The 14,735-nt window shown below is 45.9% G+C and overlaps 4 protein-coding genes across 4 annotated transcripts; 2 read left to right on the top strand and 2 right to left on the bottom strand.

The window, feature by feature from the left end:
* Positions 1-4,547: 4,547 nt before the first annotated feature.
* Positions 4,548-6,243, top strand: LOC130299326 (histone H4-like). The gene has a single exon (XM_056551421.1). It carries the CDS (start codon positions 5,707-5,709, stop codon positions 6,241-6,243), a length of 537 nt encoding a protein of 178 aa, XP_056407396.1. The 5' UTR covers positions 4,548-5,706.
* A 2,465-nt stretch (positions 6,244-8,708) lies between these two features.
* LOC130299335 (histone H2B 1.1) lies at positions 8,709-9,209 on the bottom strand. Its single transcript, XM_056551431.1, has one exon. It carries the CDS (start codon positions 9,207-9,209, stop codon positions 8,829-8,831), a length of 381 nt encoding a protein of 126 aa, XP_056407406.1. The 3' UTR covers positions 8,709-8,828.
* Positions 9,210-9,552: 343 nt separating this feature from the next.
* On the top strand, positions 9,553-10,058 carry LOC130299329 (histone H2A type 1). The gene has a single exon (XM_056551424.1). It carries the CDS (start codon positions 9,553-9,555, stop codon positions 9,943-9,945), a length of 393 nt encoding a protein of 130 aa, XP_056407399.1. The 3' UTR covers positions 9,946-10,058.
* Positions 10,059-13,836: 3,778 nt separating this feature from the next.
* Positions 13,837-14,509, bottom strand: LOC130299324 (histone H1B-like). Its single transcript, XM_056551419.1, has one exon. The coding sequence runs from the start codon at positions 14,485-14,487 to the stop codon at positions 13,837-13,839; it is 651 nt and encodes a 216-aa protein (XP_056407394.1). The 5' UTR covers positions 14,488-14,509.
* Positions 14,510-14,735: the final 226 nt, after the last annotated feature.

Genomic DNA, 14,735 nt, shown 5'->3' with positions numbered 1-14,735 from the left:
AAAAAAAAAAAAAAAAAAAATTACACTTCTTTCAGAAGATATGGAGGCTTTGGGAGGATTATGATGATTCTCTGAATAACCACTGATGCGCCATGGCCATGCAATATTCTCTCTTTATTTTATATTCTTTCTTTTATTTTTAATTTTAATTTTTTATTTCATAATTATTTCTCTTTTAATTTTACTTTCTTTCCCTTTCTCTCCTCCTCCTTCATCTCGACAGTGTTTCTCCTTTATATATAAGGTTGCAAATTTTGCTTTATATATTGTATACTCACTGTACATATGTCGTATTTTTCTTCTGTATTAAAATACAAAATTCTTTAAATAAACAGTTATACAAAAAAAAAAAAAAAAAATTACATTAACATGCTGGTGTAGACCCCAACTTTACATTTTCATAAGGGGTAAAATGAGAAAAAGCCACCAAAAATTTGTAGCGCAATTTCTCCCGAGTACGGAAATACCGCATATGTGGCCCTAAACTGTTGCCTTGAAATACGTCAGGGCTCCGAAGTGAGAGAGCGCCATGTGCATTTGAGGCCTAAATTAGGGATTTTCATAGAGGTGGACCTGGATGCAAGCATTACACTTGCTTCCTCCACCAAAAATACTGTATGTCAGTTTTCCCCAAACAGGGTGCCTCCAGCTGTTGCAAAGCTCCCAACATTCCTGAACAGTCAATGGCTGTCGGGCAATACCGGGAGTTGTTATTATGCAACAGCTCTAGGTTCCGTTTTGGAAAATCTGACTTAAAAGATGTTTTTTTTATTTTTTTATTTGGGGGGGGGGGGGGCACAGTGTAAGGGTGTAGAGTATATGTAGTGTTTTACTCTTTATTTTGGGTTAGTGAAGTGTAGTGTTTTACAGTGTGTTTCTCTCAAACTTTTAGCGGGAAACTTGCTGTAAACCCCCGCCCGTGTTAATGTACCCTGTACATTAATGTTGGGGAGGGGTTGGGGGGGGAAACTACATGCCACTGACTGATTGACAATCAATTTCACATGCTGTTGTGCAAATGGAACAGACAACAGATGGACATTGTAGGTAATTAGCAAGATGCCCCCAGTAAAGAAGTGGTTCTGCAGGTGGTGACCACAGACCACTTCTAAGTTACTATGGTTCCTGGCTGATGTTTTGGTCAGCCAGGAAGCATAGGAACCACTCTAGTGGTAGTGTGGTGAGCCACAATAAATGGCAGGACCACGGGGTGTAGTGGTGTAAGTGGATGGTATTAACCCCAGGGGCAAGGTGTTATTAACCCCTAATGTTCGTTACGCCAGAGTGTCTATTTATTTATTTATTTATTTATTTATTTTTTTTTTTTTTTTTTGGGGGGGGGTATCGGGAACCACCCAAATGATATCTCCACTATCCCAATGGCTAGGCAGTGAAATGAGAGTGCACAACCGGGTTATGGTTTAATGGAGGCTTTACTGAGGTCAGACAGTTGTTATAGTCTCTACAGCTCGGCCAGAATCCCAGAGAGTTGGCCAGGAACAAGGAAGGACCCAGCAGCTTGCTGGCACTAATTATACTTGTAACAGACTGTAGATTCTTGACTAGACTGTAGGTATTAGGTGTTAGGAATAGTGTTAGGGATTGAGATTAGGGGGTTATGATTAGTTTTTAGGATCAGTGTTAGGGATTAGGATTAGGGGCTAGGATTAGGGGGCTAGGATTAGAGTTTAGGATTAGGGTTTAGGATTAGAGTTTAGGATTAGTGTTAGGGGTTAGGATTAGGGATAGGATTAGGATTAGGGGTCAGAATAAGGATTAAGGATAGGATTAGGATTAGAGGTTATGGAGTGAGACGGCTGTACAGCAGAAAAGTGTGTCCCTGTGCAGAGGGTAATATTCCACTACAGACACACAATTTTCTTCATTACATTACCTTATATGACCACAGTGGTTATCAATGTATGGGATACTGATCAATGTGATCTGCTTTATAGTAGATGGGTACTTCACATAATGGAGGAAATTATTTATTGACTAATATGGTCTATATGATCAATATGATGTACTTGACTATGCCATGAAGAAGGATCCATATCCTGAATACAGGATTGTATATAATATCTATTATTTACACCTCTATATGACCTATGTCAGTGATGGCGAACCTATGGGACGCGTGCCATAGGTGGCACGCCAAGCCCCCTCTGTGGGCACGCAGCCATAGTTTGCCAGGCAGGGTAAACCGGGAAATCCCTGTGTCCCGAAAGATCTTTTCGGACACAAAGATGTCCCTGATTACCTTTCTCCGGCCCCGCGTTAACTTTAAAAATGCAGGGGCCGCAGGGAGGTAGTGCATGCGTGCGCCCATAGGAACGAAGGAGCGAAGCATCTAGGAGGATGACGCGCGCTGGCCAACATGGTAATTTACCAGCTACACTTCAGCTTCGGCGCTCCGACCACCACTCCTCCGGTCCCGGGACCTACTGCTATGGTCTATTAAGATTAGGTCATGACCCCTGACCAGAGGAGCGATGGATGGAGCACTGTGAGGCCGTACACAGACATACAGCCTCCAGCCATACACTATATATGGCTGAAGGTTGTATGTCTGTGGGGGAACTATACTGCACCTAATGTGGGAGGACTGCAACCTAATATGGGGGAACTACAACCTAATGTGGGAGAACTACAACAACCTAATGTGGGGGAACTATACTGCCTACCTAATGTGGGGGAACTACAACCTAATGTGAGGGAGCATACTGCCTACCTATTGTGGGGGAACATACTGCCTACCTATTGTGGGGGAACATACTGCCTACCTAAGTTGTTTTTTCTAAACCTAAACCTCAGTATTCTGATTTAATTGCTGTGCTGGCACTTTGAGGGGAAAAAAAAAAGTTGGTGTTTATTACGGTTTGGGCACTCGGGCTCAAAACGGTTTGCCATCACTGACCTATGTGATGAATATGATCTATTTGGTATGTGATCTATATGATGCAGGGGTGGCGGTTGTACTGTCTTCTCAGTGGCATCTGGCACAGGAGGTTACATGTTCCATGCTGCTGGCAGACTTGTTGTCTTAGGGGTGATGACGGATCCTACTGCACTGAATACTCTCTCTGATTCTACCCTTGAGGGTGGATAAAATATCCCTGGTTGTTGTCAGGTTTCTTCCAGTGTTAAAATGCACACTAAGGTATCGGAACACACAATGGCTTTTTCCAAGTGTTTCCAAAAATTAAATAACCTATAATAGACTGACACAAGAAAGTGTCCACAAAATGCTTTATTATTTACAAAAAGGATTACATACAGCAACAGAGAGCCCTCCCATTTTAAAATGGCCCACCCCTAAAAAACACCAACCCCAAAAACACAAGATAGGGTGCACATATTGGAATATTCCCAGAGACAACTATCAACCAACAGTGTCACATCTCCCTCATAGTGCACGCTATTATGCCATATGATTTACAAACAGTATTAGTTACCGGTTATTGACATGCTGAGGACTCAGAGAGTACACCCCACCACCACCTCAATACGTGTTTTGAATCTTTGTCAAGAAGTGGGGTGGGTGCAACTGCCTGCCCTGAAGAAGTATTCCACTGCTAGACATCTTATCCCCTATCCCAGTAGCAGGACCTCCGTGATCTCCCGCAACACCCGACTTTCTAAACAAATGCAGGGTTCCTGGGGCAGTTGTGGTTATGTCATGGTCATGCCGCACCCCTTCCATTCATATCTATGGGAGGGGGCGTGTCTGCTAACACGTCCCCTCCCATAGACATGAATAGAGTGGGTGTGATGTGATGTCACAAGGGGGCGTGGTCATTATGTCACAATCACGGCCTCCATGTTCTTGATATCTAAGAAAAACTTGCTGCACTATTACTCTACACCACTAGAGGGATCCCTGGATTAACATGATACATATCATATTATGCCATTATATCATATTATAAGGAACATGGGGTGGGGGGATTTATCAAGTTATTTGGATTTTCTTTTTGTTTCCTTTTGTAGCAAGTTGCCAGGCGCAGTCACTTTTTGTGCTTTTATTGTGTGACAAACCGAATAGCTCAGAAACCAGAGTCTTTTCTAAAAGTCACAAATTTTGAGGGCAAAGTTCTTTGAAAAGTCAAAAACCTAAGTAAACCTGGACCACACTTTGGTAACTATTGCGCAAATGAAATATCTTCCAGTAACTCCTTTTTTTTAACACCTTGCGCCAAAAAACACTGCTGAAAAATCAGTCTACACAAATAACTTTCCACAACACGAATTCATTAATATCCCACATTAGAGATGAGCGAACTTACAGTAAATTCGATTTGTCACAAACTTCTCGGCTCGGCAGTTGATGTCTTTTCCTGCATAAATTAGTTCAGCATTCAGGTGCTCCCGTGGGCTGGAAAAGGTGGATACAGTCCTAGGAGACTCTTTCCTAGGACTGTATCCACCTTTTCCAGCCCACCGGAGCACTGGAAAGCTGAACTAATTTATGCAGGAAAAGTCAGCAACCGCCGAGCTGAGAAGTTTGTGACAAATCAAATTTACTGTAAGTTCGCTCATCTCTATCCCCCATGATATCCACCTTTTACATGGATCATACAATTTATAAATATTTACAACCATAATAATTAATCAATGTATTAATGATCAATAACTAGTGGATGCATCAATAGTGAACAATTAAATAATTTAATTCATAATTAGATTTTATGGGTATTAATGTAATTATGGATTAAATTAAAAAACTAAACAAAACACTATAAATCCACAGCTCCTGCCCCACAACTCCAACAAGGAGATCACATAATTCAGGATCTGGGAGATGGAAAATCTGTAACTCCACATCCTAATATACAAACTCTTCTATATTACATCACTTTATTATTATGTTTTGTTATATCAAGCACAATGCAGATGTATTTATTTGTTCCTGATCATCTTACAGACTCTTACAATAACAGCACAACAATTTCAGCTGCTCTTATATCTGGTATAGAATAAGCAGGGGGTGTAAGTCTTAGTCAACATCCATAGTTGTATCTATTTGTATCTCTGTAACTTGTGTCAGCACCTGGGAAATATTACTTGTTACAATTTGGTAACATGTAAAGAGTATAATACAAAGCTCTCACCACCAGGTGTCGCTATTGTAACACAATGTATCTGATCTGTATAAACTGTAACTGTAAGGATTTATACTGCTGTGATAAATAGACGATCTCTATGGATAGATGTGATTTAAGGAAGTTATTGATTTACCCAAATTTGGAGGTACATTTAACTCTTTCGTTAACTGGTTGTACACATGGTGTTATCCATCCTGAGAATTGATGGGTTTATTTGTTTTTATGGTATTAACACGTGGGATCAGGCTCTCGGACGATTATTCTCGGTCACTCTCATTGCACATATCGGGGCTCCATATAATGTCGTACAATGTGTGCAGAGTCTTGGTGCCCGGGGGTGAGCAGTCCTGTAGACCTGGTAATGCTGCCCGAGTGATCGATCCATTCACAAGATTTGTTCTGCCATCTGCTGCTCCCCGCACACACATTATACACCTGACAGATTATTGTGCTGCTATTGATCCTCTCCCATGTGTGTAACATACAGCTCACACACCTGCCCGATCACCATTCCCGCTCGGTACAATGACGACTGCTCTTCTCTAGAATGTTGGGGAGAATCGCGGTAAGAAAAAAAAACTGATTATTTAGAATCGGAAAAATGCAGCAAACGTTTTGGAATGGGCGGGAAATTCAAAACCTTCTTGTCTCGTGTTCAGCCAATCAACGGAAAGGGGGGAGGGTCAGGAATGTAAATGTGGTTAAAAGAAACGCCCCCCGGATGATGTCATCTTTGTTCCAGTTTTCTTTCAGGTCCACCCATGTGCCATATAAGCCGGACTCGGCCGCACTCAGTATCTTGCAGTCTACTCGCTACATAGAGAAGATGTCTGGACGCGGTAAAGGAGGGAAAGGTCTCGGTAAGGGCGGAGCCAAGCGGCACAGGAAGGTGCTCCGGGATAACATCCAGGGCATCACCAAGCCTGCCATCCGCCGTCTAGCTCGCAGGGGAGGTGTGAAGCGCATCTCCGGCCTCATCTATGAAGAGACTCGCGGTGTCCTGAAAGTCTTCCTGGAAAACGTCATCCGTGACGCCGTCACCTACACCGAGCACGCCAAGAGGAAGACCGTCACCGCTATGGACGTGGTGTACGCCCTCAAGCGACAGGGCCGCACTCTCTACGGCTTCGGAGGTTAATTCTGCTTCTACTCGGCTCCATCACATCAACCCAAAGGCTCTTCTCAGAGCCGCCCACATGTTCTATGGAAAGGCTACAATTCCTTGTGTCTTCTCTACTGAGAGGTTGTGTGATCGGTGTTTTGCTCTTGTGGTTGCGGTGTTTGTTTTTCCCTGTCCTGCCATAATCGCTGCACCTGATCAGTCTATCGGTATTTCCCTCCTATCTGCTCCGGGGGATCTCCTCTGAATGTTCTGACTACTGCCCTCATCTTCCTCCGTGATTATAGTTACTGTTACAATCTACATTCATCTTCTCCAGATTACATTACTTCCCTCCCCACCATATCACTCATTACCTCCCTAAAGAGTCCGTGTTATAGAACATGCAAATCTCCTGATAATATCCCGGTAAGACCCTTCTATATCCCGCTATCCGGACAAATGAGCCTTCACTCTATATAACACCTGTATGTTAATGGCGCTGTTCACACCCAAGCAAATTGCGCATATATATATATATATATATATATATTCCGCCTGTTCTCATAAGCAGGATCCCGGGATTGTTCTTTGCAGTTAACCCTCTCGGTGCTGAGTTCAGTTACTATAGTGATGTAGATCGTGTCCTCTGCATTGCCCCTGTGTGATCGGTGCTGCTGGCTTCAGTCTCCCGACACCTGTGACCGTAAGTGGTGCATAGAGGACGCTAAAGGGTTAAATCTAGGCGGAGTTATAGACCCGAATGTTCGCTCATTGGTTGATCACCGTAGTTGACTATTTTGAAATTCCCGCTCTTCTTCTGATCGTTTCTCCCTTTGTCTCGTCCTCTTCCCTGTACACGTGACTACATTCCTCTGGTTTCTGTAAATAGGATGAAAAAGGCGGCGGAGGGGAAACTGTTGGGGCCGATCAGGGGGATTCTAGTGAGGCGGAGAGGAGAGAGGACACTATGTCCGGGGCTGACATCACAATGGTGGGTGTATACGGGGTCTTCCCTGCAGAGTATATAGAGGAGCCGCGTCCCTGTCCTATTCCAGACCTGATACCGATCACATCCTGCACCCTCCCCCAGCAGCCTGACTCCCTTCACCTGAAAAGGAGGCGGCAGGGAAATTATTTTTTATACATTATTTTATTGTTCTATGTATTAAATTACTGGAAAAGATCGCCCAGTGTGAACACTGACCGTGCGGTTGTTTTACAATCTATTTTACCTGTCAGCGATCACCGTGTATTTAGACCTGATAAAGTCTTAGTGGGGGAGAGATTCCCGGGCCCGTCATTGATAAAACCCTTCCCGATCTGGCTATAACGCGTGTCCGTGTGAATATAGCGTTAACTATAGAAAAGCTTTGGATGAATCTTCTGAAAGTAAAATTAAAATATGATTTAAAAAAAATCAAGATGGAACATTAAAACTAATACCAATAAAACGAGGAAAGAGGCAAAAAATAAAACATTTATCATGAAGCATAAAAGTTATCACAGGGCTACTAGTATTATTGGTTACAATAGATAATCTAAACCACTGAAATGCGTCTGGTTACCCCCATCTATGTGACCAGACAACTGGAAAATCATTTTTATTTGCGCAAAAAACAAGCGCTAGATTGTGACAACTTTCAATCATCATTAACTCTTTAGCGAGGACTCTACTCCAGTATTATCACTGGGAACATCCAGACCGCACCTGGACACCACTGATCTCTCCCCTTCAGGCTTCCATGCACGGCCGGTTTATTCACAAGCTGAGACCGAGACAGCGGGAGGGTGATCGGTGTATGAGTGGGAGCGGTGTGCGGTTCTCTACACCAGACTTTCTTATAATTCATGACTATAAATAATTTCCAAAGATTATAACCAACGGCAGCTGTGCGAGCATTGCGCATAGGATTAGGATCTTTATTGGTGACATACACGAGAATGAGGGGGATCTCTCCATTGTTATCGGGTCTGGAGGAAGCGGGAAATTCAAACCCTGAACATCCTGTGATCAGCCAATGTGTGAGTGTGGAAAGGGGCATTAATAAATGAACATTGGCCCATCGGGATTTATATAGAATTAATGCTGCCTATGAGCGGAGAAATACTCTGATACTGTGGTGTCCTTCCTGCTGTGTAGAGTCGGGCTCTACCGATCCCCGGCGATACCGATCAATAGATTCCCCGGTCAGTAAATTAGGATTTATAGATTGTGCAGACTACATATTATAGCGTTACCGCAACAATTCACTCCAGTAAGGCTGTGTGATCGATCAGGACCGCGGAGATTATAGAAGAAATAATCGGGGAATCTGGTGGAGGAGATACTGATCACAAGACAGATCAGGCAATGGGTTAACTTCGGAGAACTCTACAGCGCCCCCCGCTCCACCACAGGAGAATATACATCCTGCAGTCAGTGAGAACCGCAGCAGTCGCTCTGATCTCACCCGATCCCGGAGCAGAATATATATAGTATCAATAGACTGTACTGACAGAATAGCGGCCACATATACAGAAGAGAATACGGGGAATACAGACAGGAGAAGCCCCAGCTCTATTATAGACAATGTGGCGGCTCTTAGAAGAGCCTTTGGGGTGACAGCAGGAGGCGGAGCAGGTTACTTGGCGCTGGTGTACTTGGTGACGGCCTTGGTGCCCTCGGACACGGCGTGCTTGGCCAGCTCTCCAGGCAGCAGCAGGCGCACGGCGGTCTGGATCTCCCGGGAGGTGATGGTGGAGCGCTTGTTGTAGTGAGCCAGGCGGGAGGCTTCCCCTGCGATGCGCTCGAAGATATCGTTGACAAAGGAGTTCATGATGCCCATGGCCTTGGAGGAGATGCCGGTGTCAGGATGGACCTGCTTGAGCACCTTGTACACGTAGATGGCATAGCTTTCCTTCCTGGTCTTCCTCCGCTTCTTGCCGTCCTTCTTCTGAGTCTTGGTCACGGCTTTCTTGGAGCCCTTCTTGGGGGCTGGTGCAGACTTGGCGGGATCAGGCATGATGATCACTCACAATCCTTCTTCACTAGAACAGAGAGAATAATGATGCTTCCTCCTCCCACCGCAGCCGTATTTATATGCAGCCCATGCAAATAAGAAATGCTGTCTGCTCACTGTTCTACTGGAGGAGCAAGTCATGTGACCTGTGGGAGCGTCTTAAGCCCCGCCCAGGGCAGTTCATTGGTGTTTCTTCAAGTCTCGTCACCATTGGCAGGATTCAAATCTACCCAATCACGGGAGCCGAAGGGCGGAGCAGAAACATATAAAAGGCAGCAGAAAGAATATCTCAGTTACATCACAGAGAGACTTCTCTTGAGTTTTTATGTTTGTTTCAGCAATATTTATGTCTGGACGCGGCAAACAAGGAGGGAAGGTTCGGGCTAAGGCCAAGACCCGCTCATCCCGGGCAGGACTCCAGTTCCCCGTCGGTCGTGTTCACAGGCTTCTCCGCAAAGGGAACTATGCCGAGAGGGTGGGCGCCGGTGCTCCGGTCTACCTGGCCGCTGTGCTGGAGTATTTAACAGCTGAGATCCTGGAATTGGCCGGTAATGCCGCCCGGGACAACAAGAAGACCCGCATCATCCCCCGTCACCTGCAGCTGGCCGTGCGCAATGACGAGGAGCTGAACAAGCTGCTGGGTGGGGTGACCATCGCCCAGGGAGGCGTCCTGCCCAACATCCAGGCCGTGCTGCTGCCCAAGAAGACCGAGAGCAGCAAAGCGGCCAAGAGCAAGTGATCACCGCTTATCCCAGATCATCCCGAACACCAAAGGCTCTTCTAAGAGCCACCACATTGTCTCCTACAGAGCTGGCGCCGCTGATCTCGGGTGTGATAGGGATCTGGGCTGTTATAGGGATTAAACAACATCCGGCACATTTTATCTAGTATAGGACACCGTGTGGGTTGTGCAGAATGTAGTTTGTATTGGAAGGGTTAAGTCTCGAAATGAATACGTTTTCTCACGATGTAGTTTACGGATCCTCCACAATAGACGGGACCGCAGTGTAGAGATGGCGCCCCCTATACTGTAGCCTCCTGTGTAATGGAAGCTCCTGAACACATCGGATCTCCAGCCGCATTACACAGCGCGGCCTCCATCCAGCCGATCAGGGGTCAGCGCTTCTCCATCGTTGGTTACATAAAGATCCCGGCACTCGCTGTATACAGTGACCGGGAATAATCGCCCCAGAGCCGGCCGGAGATCAGCCAATAAGTGCTCGGTATCCGGCTATAGAACTGTTATTTTCCCGCTCATTCTACAGTTATCGCTGTAGAATGAGAATAATGAATAAATACAAATATAAATGACACAAATATAATTAAGAATAAAACGAGGAAAGTTGTAGTAAACTAGATAGTCTCAGCTGGGTCTCTCGGAGAACAATAACATTGATCATGAAACATAATAGTCATCTCAGAGCCCTTTAGATACTAGTATTATTGTTAAAATAGATAGTAATCACATAAAATAGTTAACCCATTATTGCACTAGTAAAACAGACAGATCGGTGAAGTGAAGGAAAGGCTGAGCTGTTATAAAAAGTAACAATCCCGTTAGATGTAACGAATGAGACACTAGAAACACTTTGTTACTAAGAAAATGTCTCAATATTAATTCCAATAAAGAAACATAAAACACCATTTGAATAGTTTTGGTTGGACACAATGTATGATATCGCACTGTGTGTATGCTACCAATGAAATTGTGAGTCCTATGCGCAATATTCGTAAATTATAGTCCTGAATTAATAGTAAAAGGCCGGTGTACGCTCACCCTCCTGCTGTCTCGGCTCAGCTTGTGAATAAATCGGCCGTGCATGGAAGCCTGAAGGGGAGAGATCGGTGGGGTCTATTTTAACCAATAACATTAATAACCACAGGGTCCTGAGATTACTTTTATGCTTCATAATAAATGGTATATATATATATATATATATATATATATATATATATATATATATTTTATTCCCTGTAACTTTCCTCTTTTTATTCGAATTTAATTGTTCCTTTTGCTCCATTCTTTTCCCTTCCATTATTAGTATCCCATTCTCTATCCCTTCCCTCCCAGGAGGCTGAGATTCTCGGACACTTATTCGGATAGAGAACACCGGAGGTCTAGGAGATGATTTACTATTAATAGATTAGTCCTGAGCTTTTTTCTATTAGCGCTATATTCACACGGACACGCGTTATATTCACATCGGGGAGGATTTTTATCAATGACGGGCCCGGGAATCTCTCCCCCCCACTAAGACTTCATCAGGTCTAAATACACGGTGATCGCTGACAGGATTTGGTAGAACAGAGCATGTGACTTAATCGGCCAATCCCCGTTCAATGTGGAATATATGTAAAGATCTAGCCGACTTACAAATGTCAGAACAATTCTGTATAGAAGAAGGGATTTGGCGGCCTCTCTAGTCCCTTTCCTGACTGTGTGTAGGAAGGAAAGCTGCTGACCTCTAGATGCCCTTGTCTGATTGGATGTGCAGCGGAATAAAATGGATTGTAAAACAACCGCACGATCAGGGTTCACACTGGGCGATCTCTTGCAGCTGAGTGACATAATATCGGAATTTAGTACATTAAATAACAACAAAATGACAATGTATAAAATACAGGATAGCTTTCCCCGCCGCATTCTCAGCAGTGTCGGGCTGCAGGATGTGATCGGTATCAGGTCTGGAATAGGACAGGGACGCGGCTCCTCTATATACTCTGCAGGGAAGACCCCGTATACACCCACCATTGTGATGTCAGCCCCGGACATAGTGTCCTCTCTCCTCTCCGCCTCACTAGAATCCCCCTGATCGGCCCCAGCAGTTTCCCCTCCGCCGCCTTTTTCTTCCTATTTACAGAAACAAGAGGAATGTAGTCACGTGTACAGGGAAGAGGACGAGACAAAGGGAGAAACGATCAGAAGAAGAGCGGGAATTTCAAAATGGTCAACTGCAGTGATCAACCAATGAGCGAACATTCGGGTCTATAACTCCGCCTAGAGTTAACCCTTTAGTGTCCTCTATGCATCAATTAGTCACAAGTGTCGGGAGACTGAAGCCAGCAGCACCGATCACACAGGGACATTACACTGCGGAGGTCACGATTTACATCACTATAGTAACTGAATATAATTCAGTACTGAGGGGGTTCACTGCAGAGAACAATCCCGGGATCCTGCTTATGAGAACAGGCGGAGTATAGGAGCAGAACAATGGAGAGGATAAGGAATCAGCTCGTTCTATAGATAATTTGGTGGCTCTGATAAGAGCCTTTGTGTTGTATGCGGGTCCCGATTAGATCTAAGCTCTCTCCCCACGGATCCTGCGGGCCAGCTGGATGTCTTTGGGCATGATGGTGACCCTCTTGGCGTGGATGGCGCACAGATTGGTGTCCTCAAAGAGTCCCACCAGGTAAGCCTCGCTGGCCTCCTGCAGGGCCATGACCGCCGAGCTTTGGAAGCGAAGATCAGTCTTGAAGTCCTGGGCGATCTCTCTTACCAGGCGCTGGAAGGGGAGCTTCCGGATCAGCAGCTCGGTGGACTTCTGGTAGCGGCGGATCTCACGGAGAGCCACTGTACCTGGACGGTAGCGGTGAGGCTTCTTCACCCCACCAGTGGCGGGAGCGCTCTTCCTGGCGGCCTTAGTAGCCAGCTGCTTGCGGGGAGCTTTCCCTCCGGTGGATTTACGAGCGGTCTGCTTGGTCCTGGCCATGATCCTCTGTATACGTACACAGCGGAGAAGTGATGGAGAACGAGCGCGGAGCAGAACATTTATTCTCCTCGTCTTGTCCCCATTGGTTCATGTAAACCCCACCCCTGCATCCCATTGGCTGATTCTTACAACCAATGAGCCCGCCAAAATACGTGTGACGTCAGCAATTGTTCTTTGTTAGAAAGAGGCAGGACCCATCCTCGCCCTATTCGAGCCTTCCCTGCGGATGGACGTAACTCCCGATAATAGCGCCCTCCCCCGTGTCCCCTCAGACATGACGCGGTACCGCATTTCGGGTGTTCACACTGATTGCCTGCCGCTCCCCTATATTCAGACACTATTCGGGACTGCATGACTTTAAATAGTAATAAAACTAAGCAGCAAACTAACCCTCGGGATGGGGGAAATAATATGTGCACAACCTATTACCCAAAGGGTTACATTTATCCCCAAATATCTGGTAAATCAATAATTTCCATAATCCCGTTTATCCTTAGGGCGTCTATCACAGCAGTGTAAATCCTTATAGTTTATACATAGGATCTACAATGTGTTACAATAGTGACACCTGGTGGAGAGATTTATAATCTTTTTGTTGCCGATTTGTAACAATAATTATATTTCCCCCAAGCGCTGACCCTACAAGTGTTACAGCGGCAGAAAGATACAATGGTTGGTTACAGAACAGACTCAGCTGAGTGTTCATAAGGGGATCTAGAACTAGTAAAGGCAGATGTATTGGGATTGATAAAATATAATAAAGTGATGATAATATAGAAGGGATTTATATCACTGTATTATATCCTTTATGTATCCCGGGGGTTACACGGGCGGGCATTGATCGTACAGCTCTGTCTGGAGGAGGTGGTGGCTCTGAAAAGAGCCTTTGTGGGATAAGTACAGGACGAGTCTCCCGATTATTTCTTAGCCGCGCTCTTCTTGGCTTTAGTCACCTTCTTAGCCGGGCTCTTGGCAGCTTTGGGTTTGGCCGCCTTCTTAGCCGGGCTCTTGGTCACCTTCTTGGGAGCAGCCTTCGGCTTCTTGGGGCTCTTGGCCGCTGCAGGCTTCTTGGCTTTCTTCGGACTCTTGGCCGCTGCAGGCTTCTTGGCTTTCTTCGGGCTCTTGGCCGCGCTCGGAGCCTTCTTTGGCTTCTTAGGGGATTTGGTCGCTTTCTTAGCTGCTGCAGGCTTCTTGGCCGCAGCCGCCGGCTTCTTCTTGGCCGCCTTGTCCTTAGTCTCCAGCTGGTTCTTGTTGATCTTGAAGGATCCGGAGGCGCCGCTGCCTTTCACCTGGAGCAGGGTTCCCTTGGTCACCAGCCCCTTGATGGCCAGCTTCAGGCGGCTGTTGTTCTTGTCTACATCGTATCCTCCGGCAGCCAGAGCCTTCTTCAGGGCGGCCAGAGACACCCCACTGCGCTCCTTAGAGGCGGACACGGCTTTAACGAGCAGCTCGGACACGCTGGGACCGGAGGGTTTGTGGCTTTTCTTGGCGGCTGATTTCTTCGGCTGCTTCTTGGATTTTGCGGCCGGTTCGGCGGGAGGAGCAGCGGCTGGTGCGGTTTCTGCCATCTTATAAATCACAACTACAGAAATATCGTGAAGGATAAATGCTGAGACCGGAGCTGCTGGCGCCTCTTATATGTACAGCGGCTGCGCAATGATTGGCTGCTGAGATGTCACCGTCCGGAGCTGCTATTGGCTGACACAGAGAACAGGCCCCGCCCCAACCCGTCTGGACCCGGCCGAAGTTCCGCTACAACCTTGTGCTTCCCTGCCCGGGATAAAATATCTTTACCGGCTAGAACCGGACAGGAGAG

This window comes from Hyla sarda, unplaced genomic scaffold, assembly GCF_029499605.1.
Source record: "Hyla sarda isolate aHylSar1 unplaced genomic scaffold, aHylSar1.hap1 scaffold_1046, whole genome shotgun sequence".
Lineage (NCBI taxonomy): Eukaryota > Metazoa > Chordata > Amphibia > Anura > Hylidae > Hyla > Hyla sarda.
This window is presented reverse-complemented; position numbering and strand designations above follow the sequence as displayed.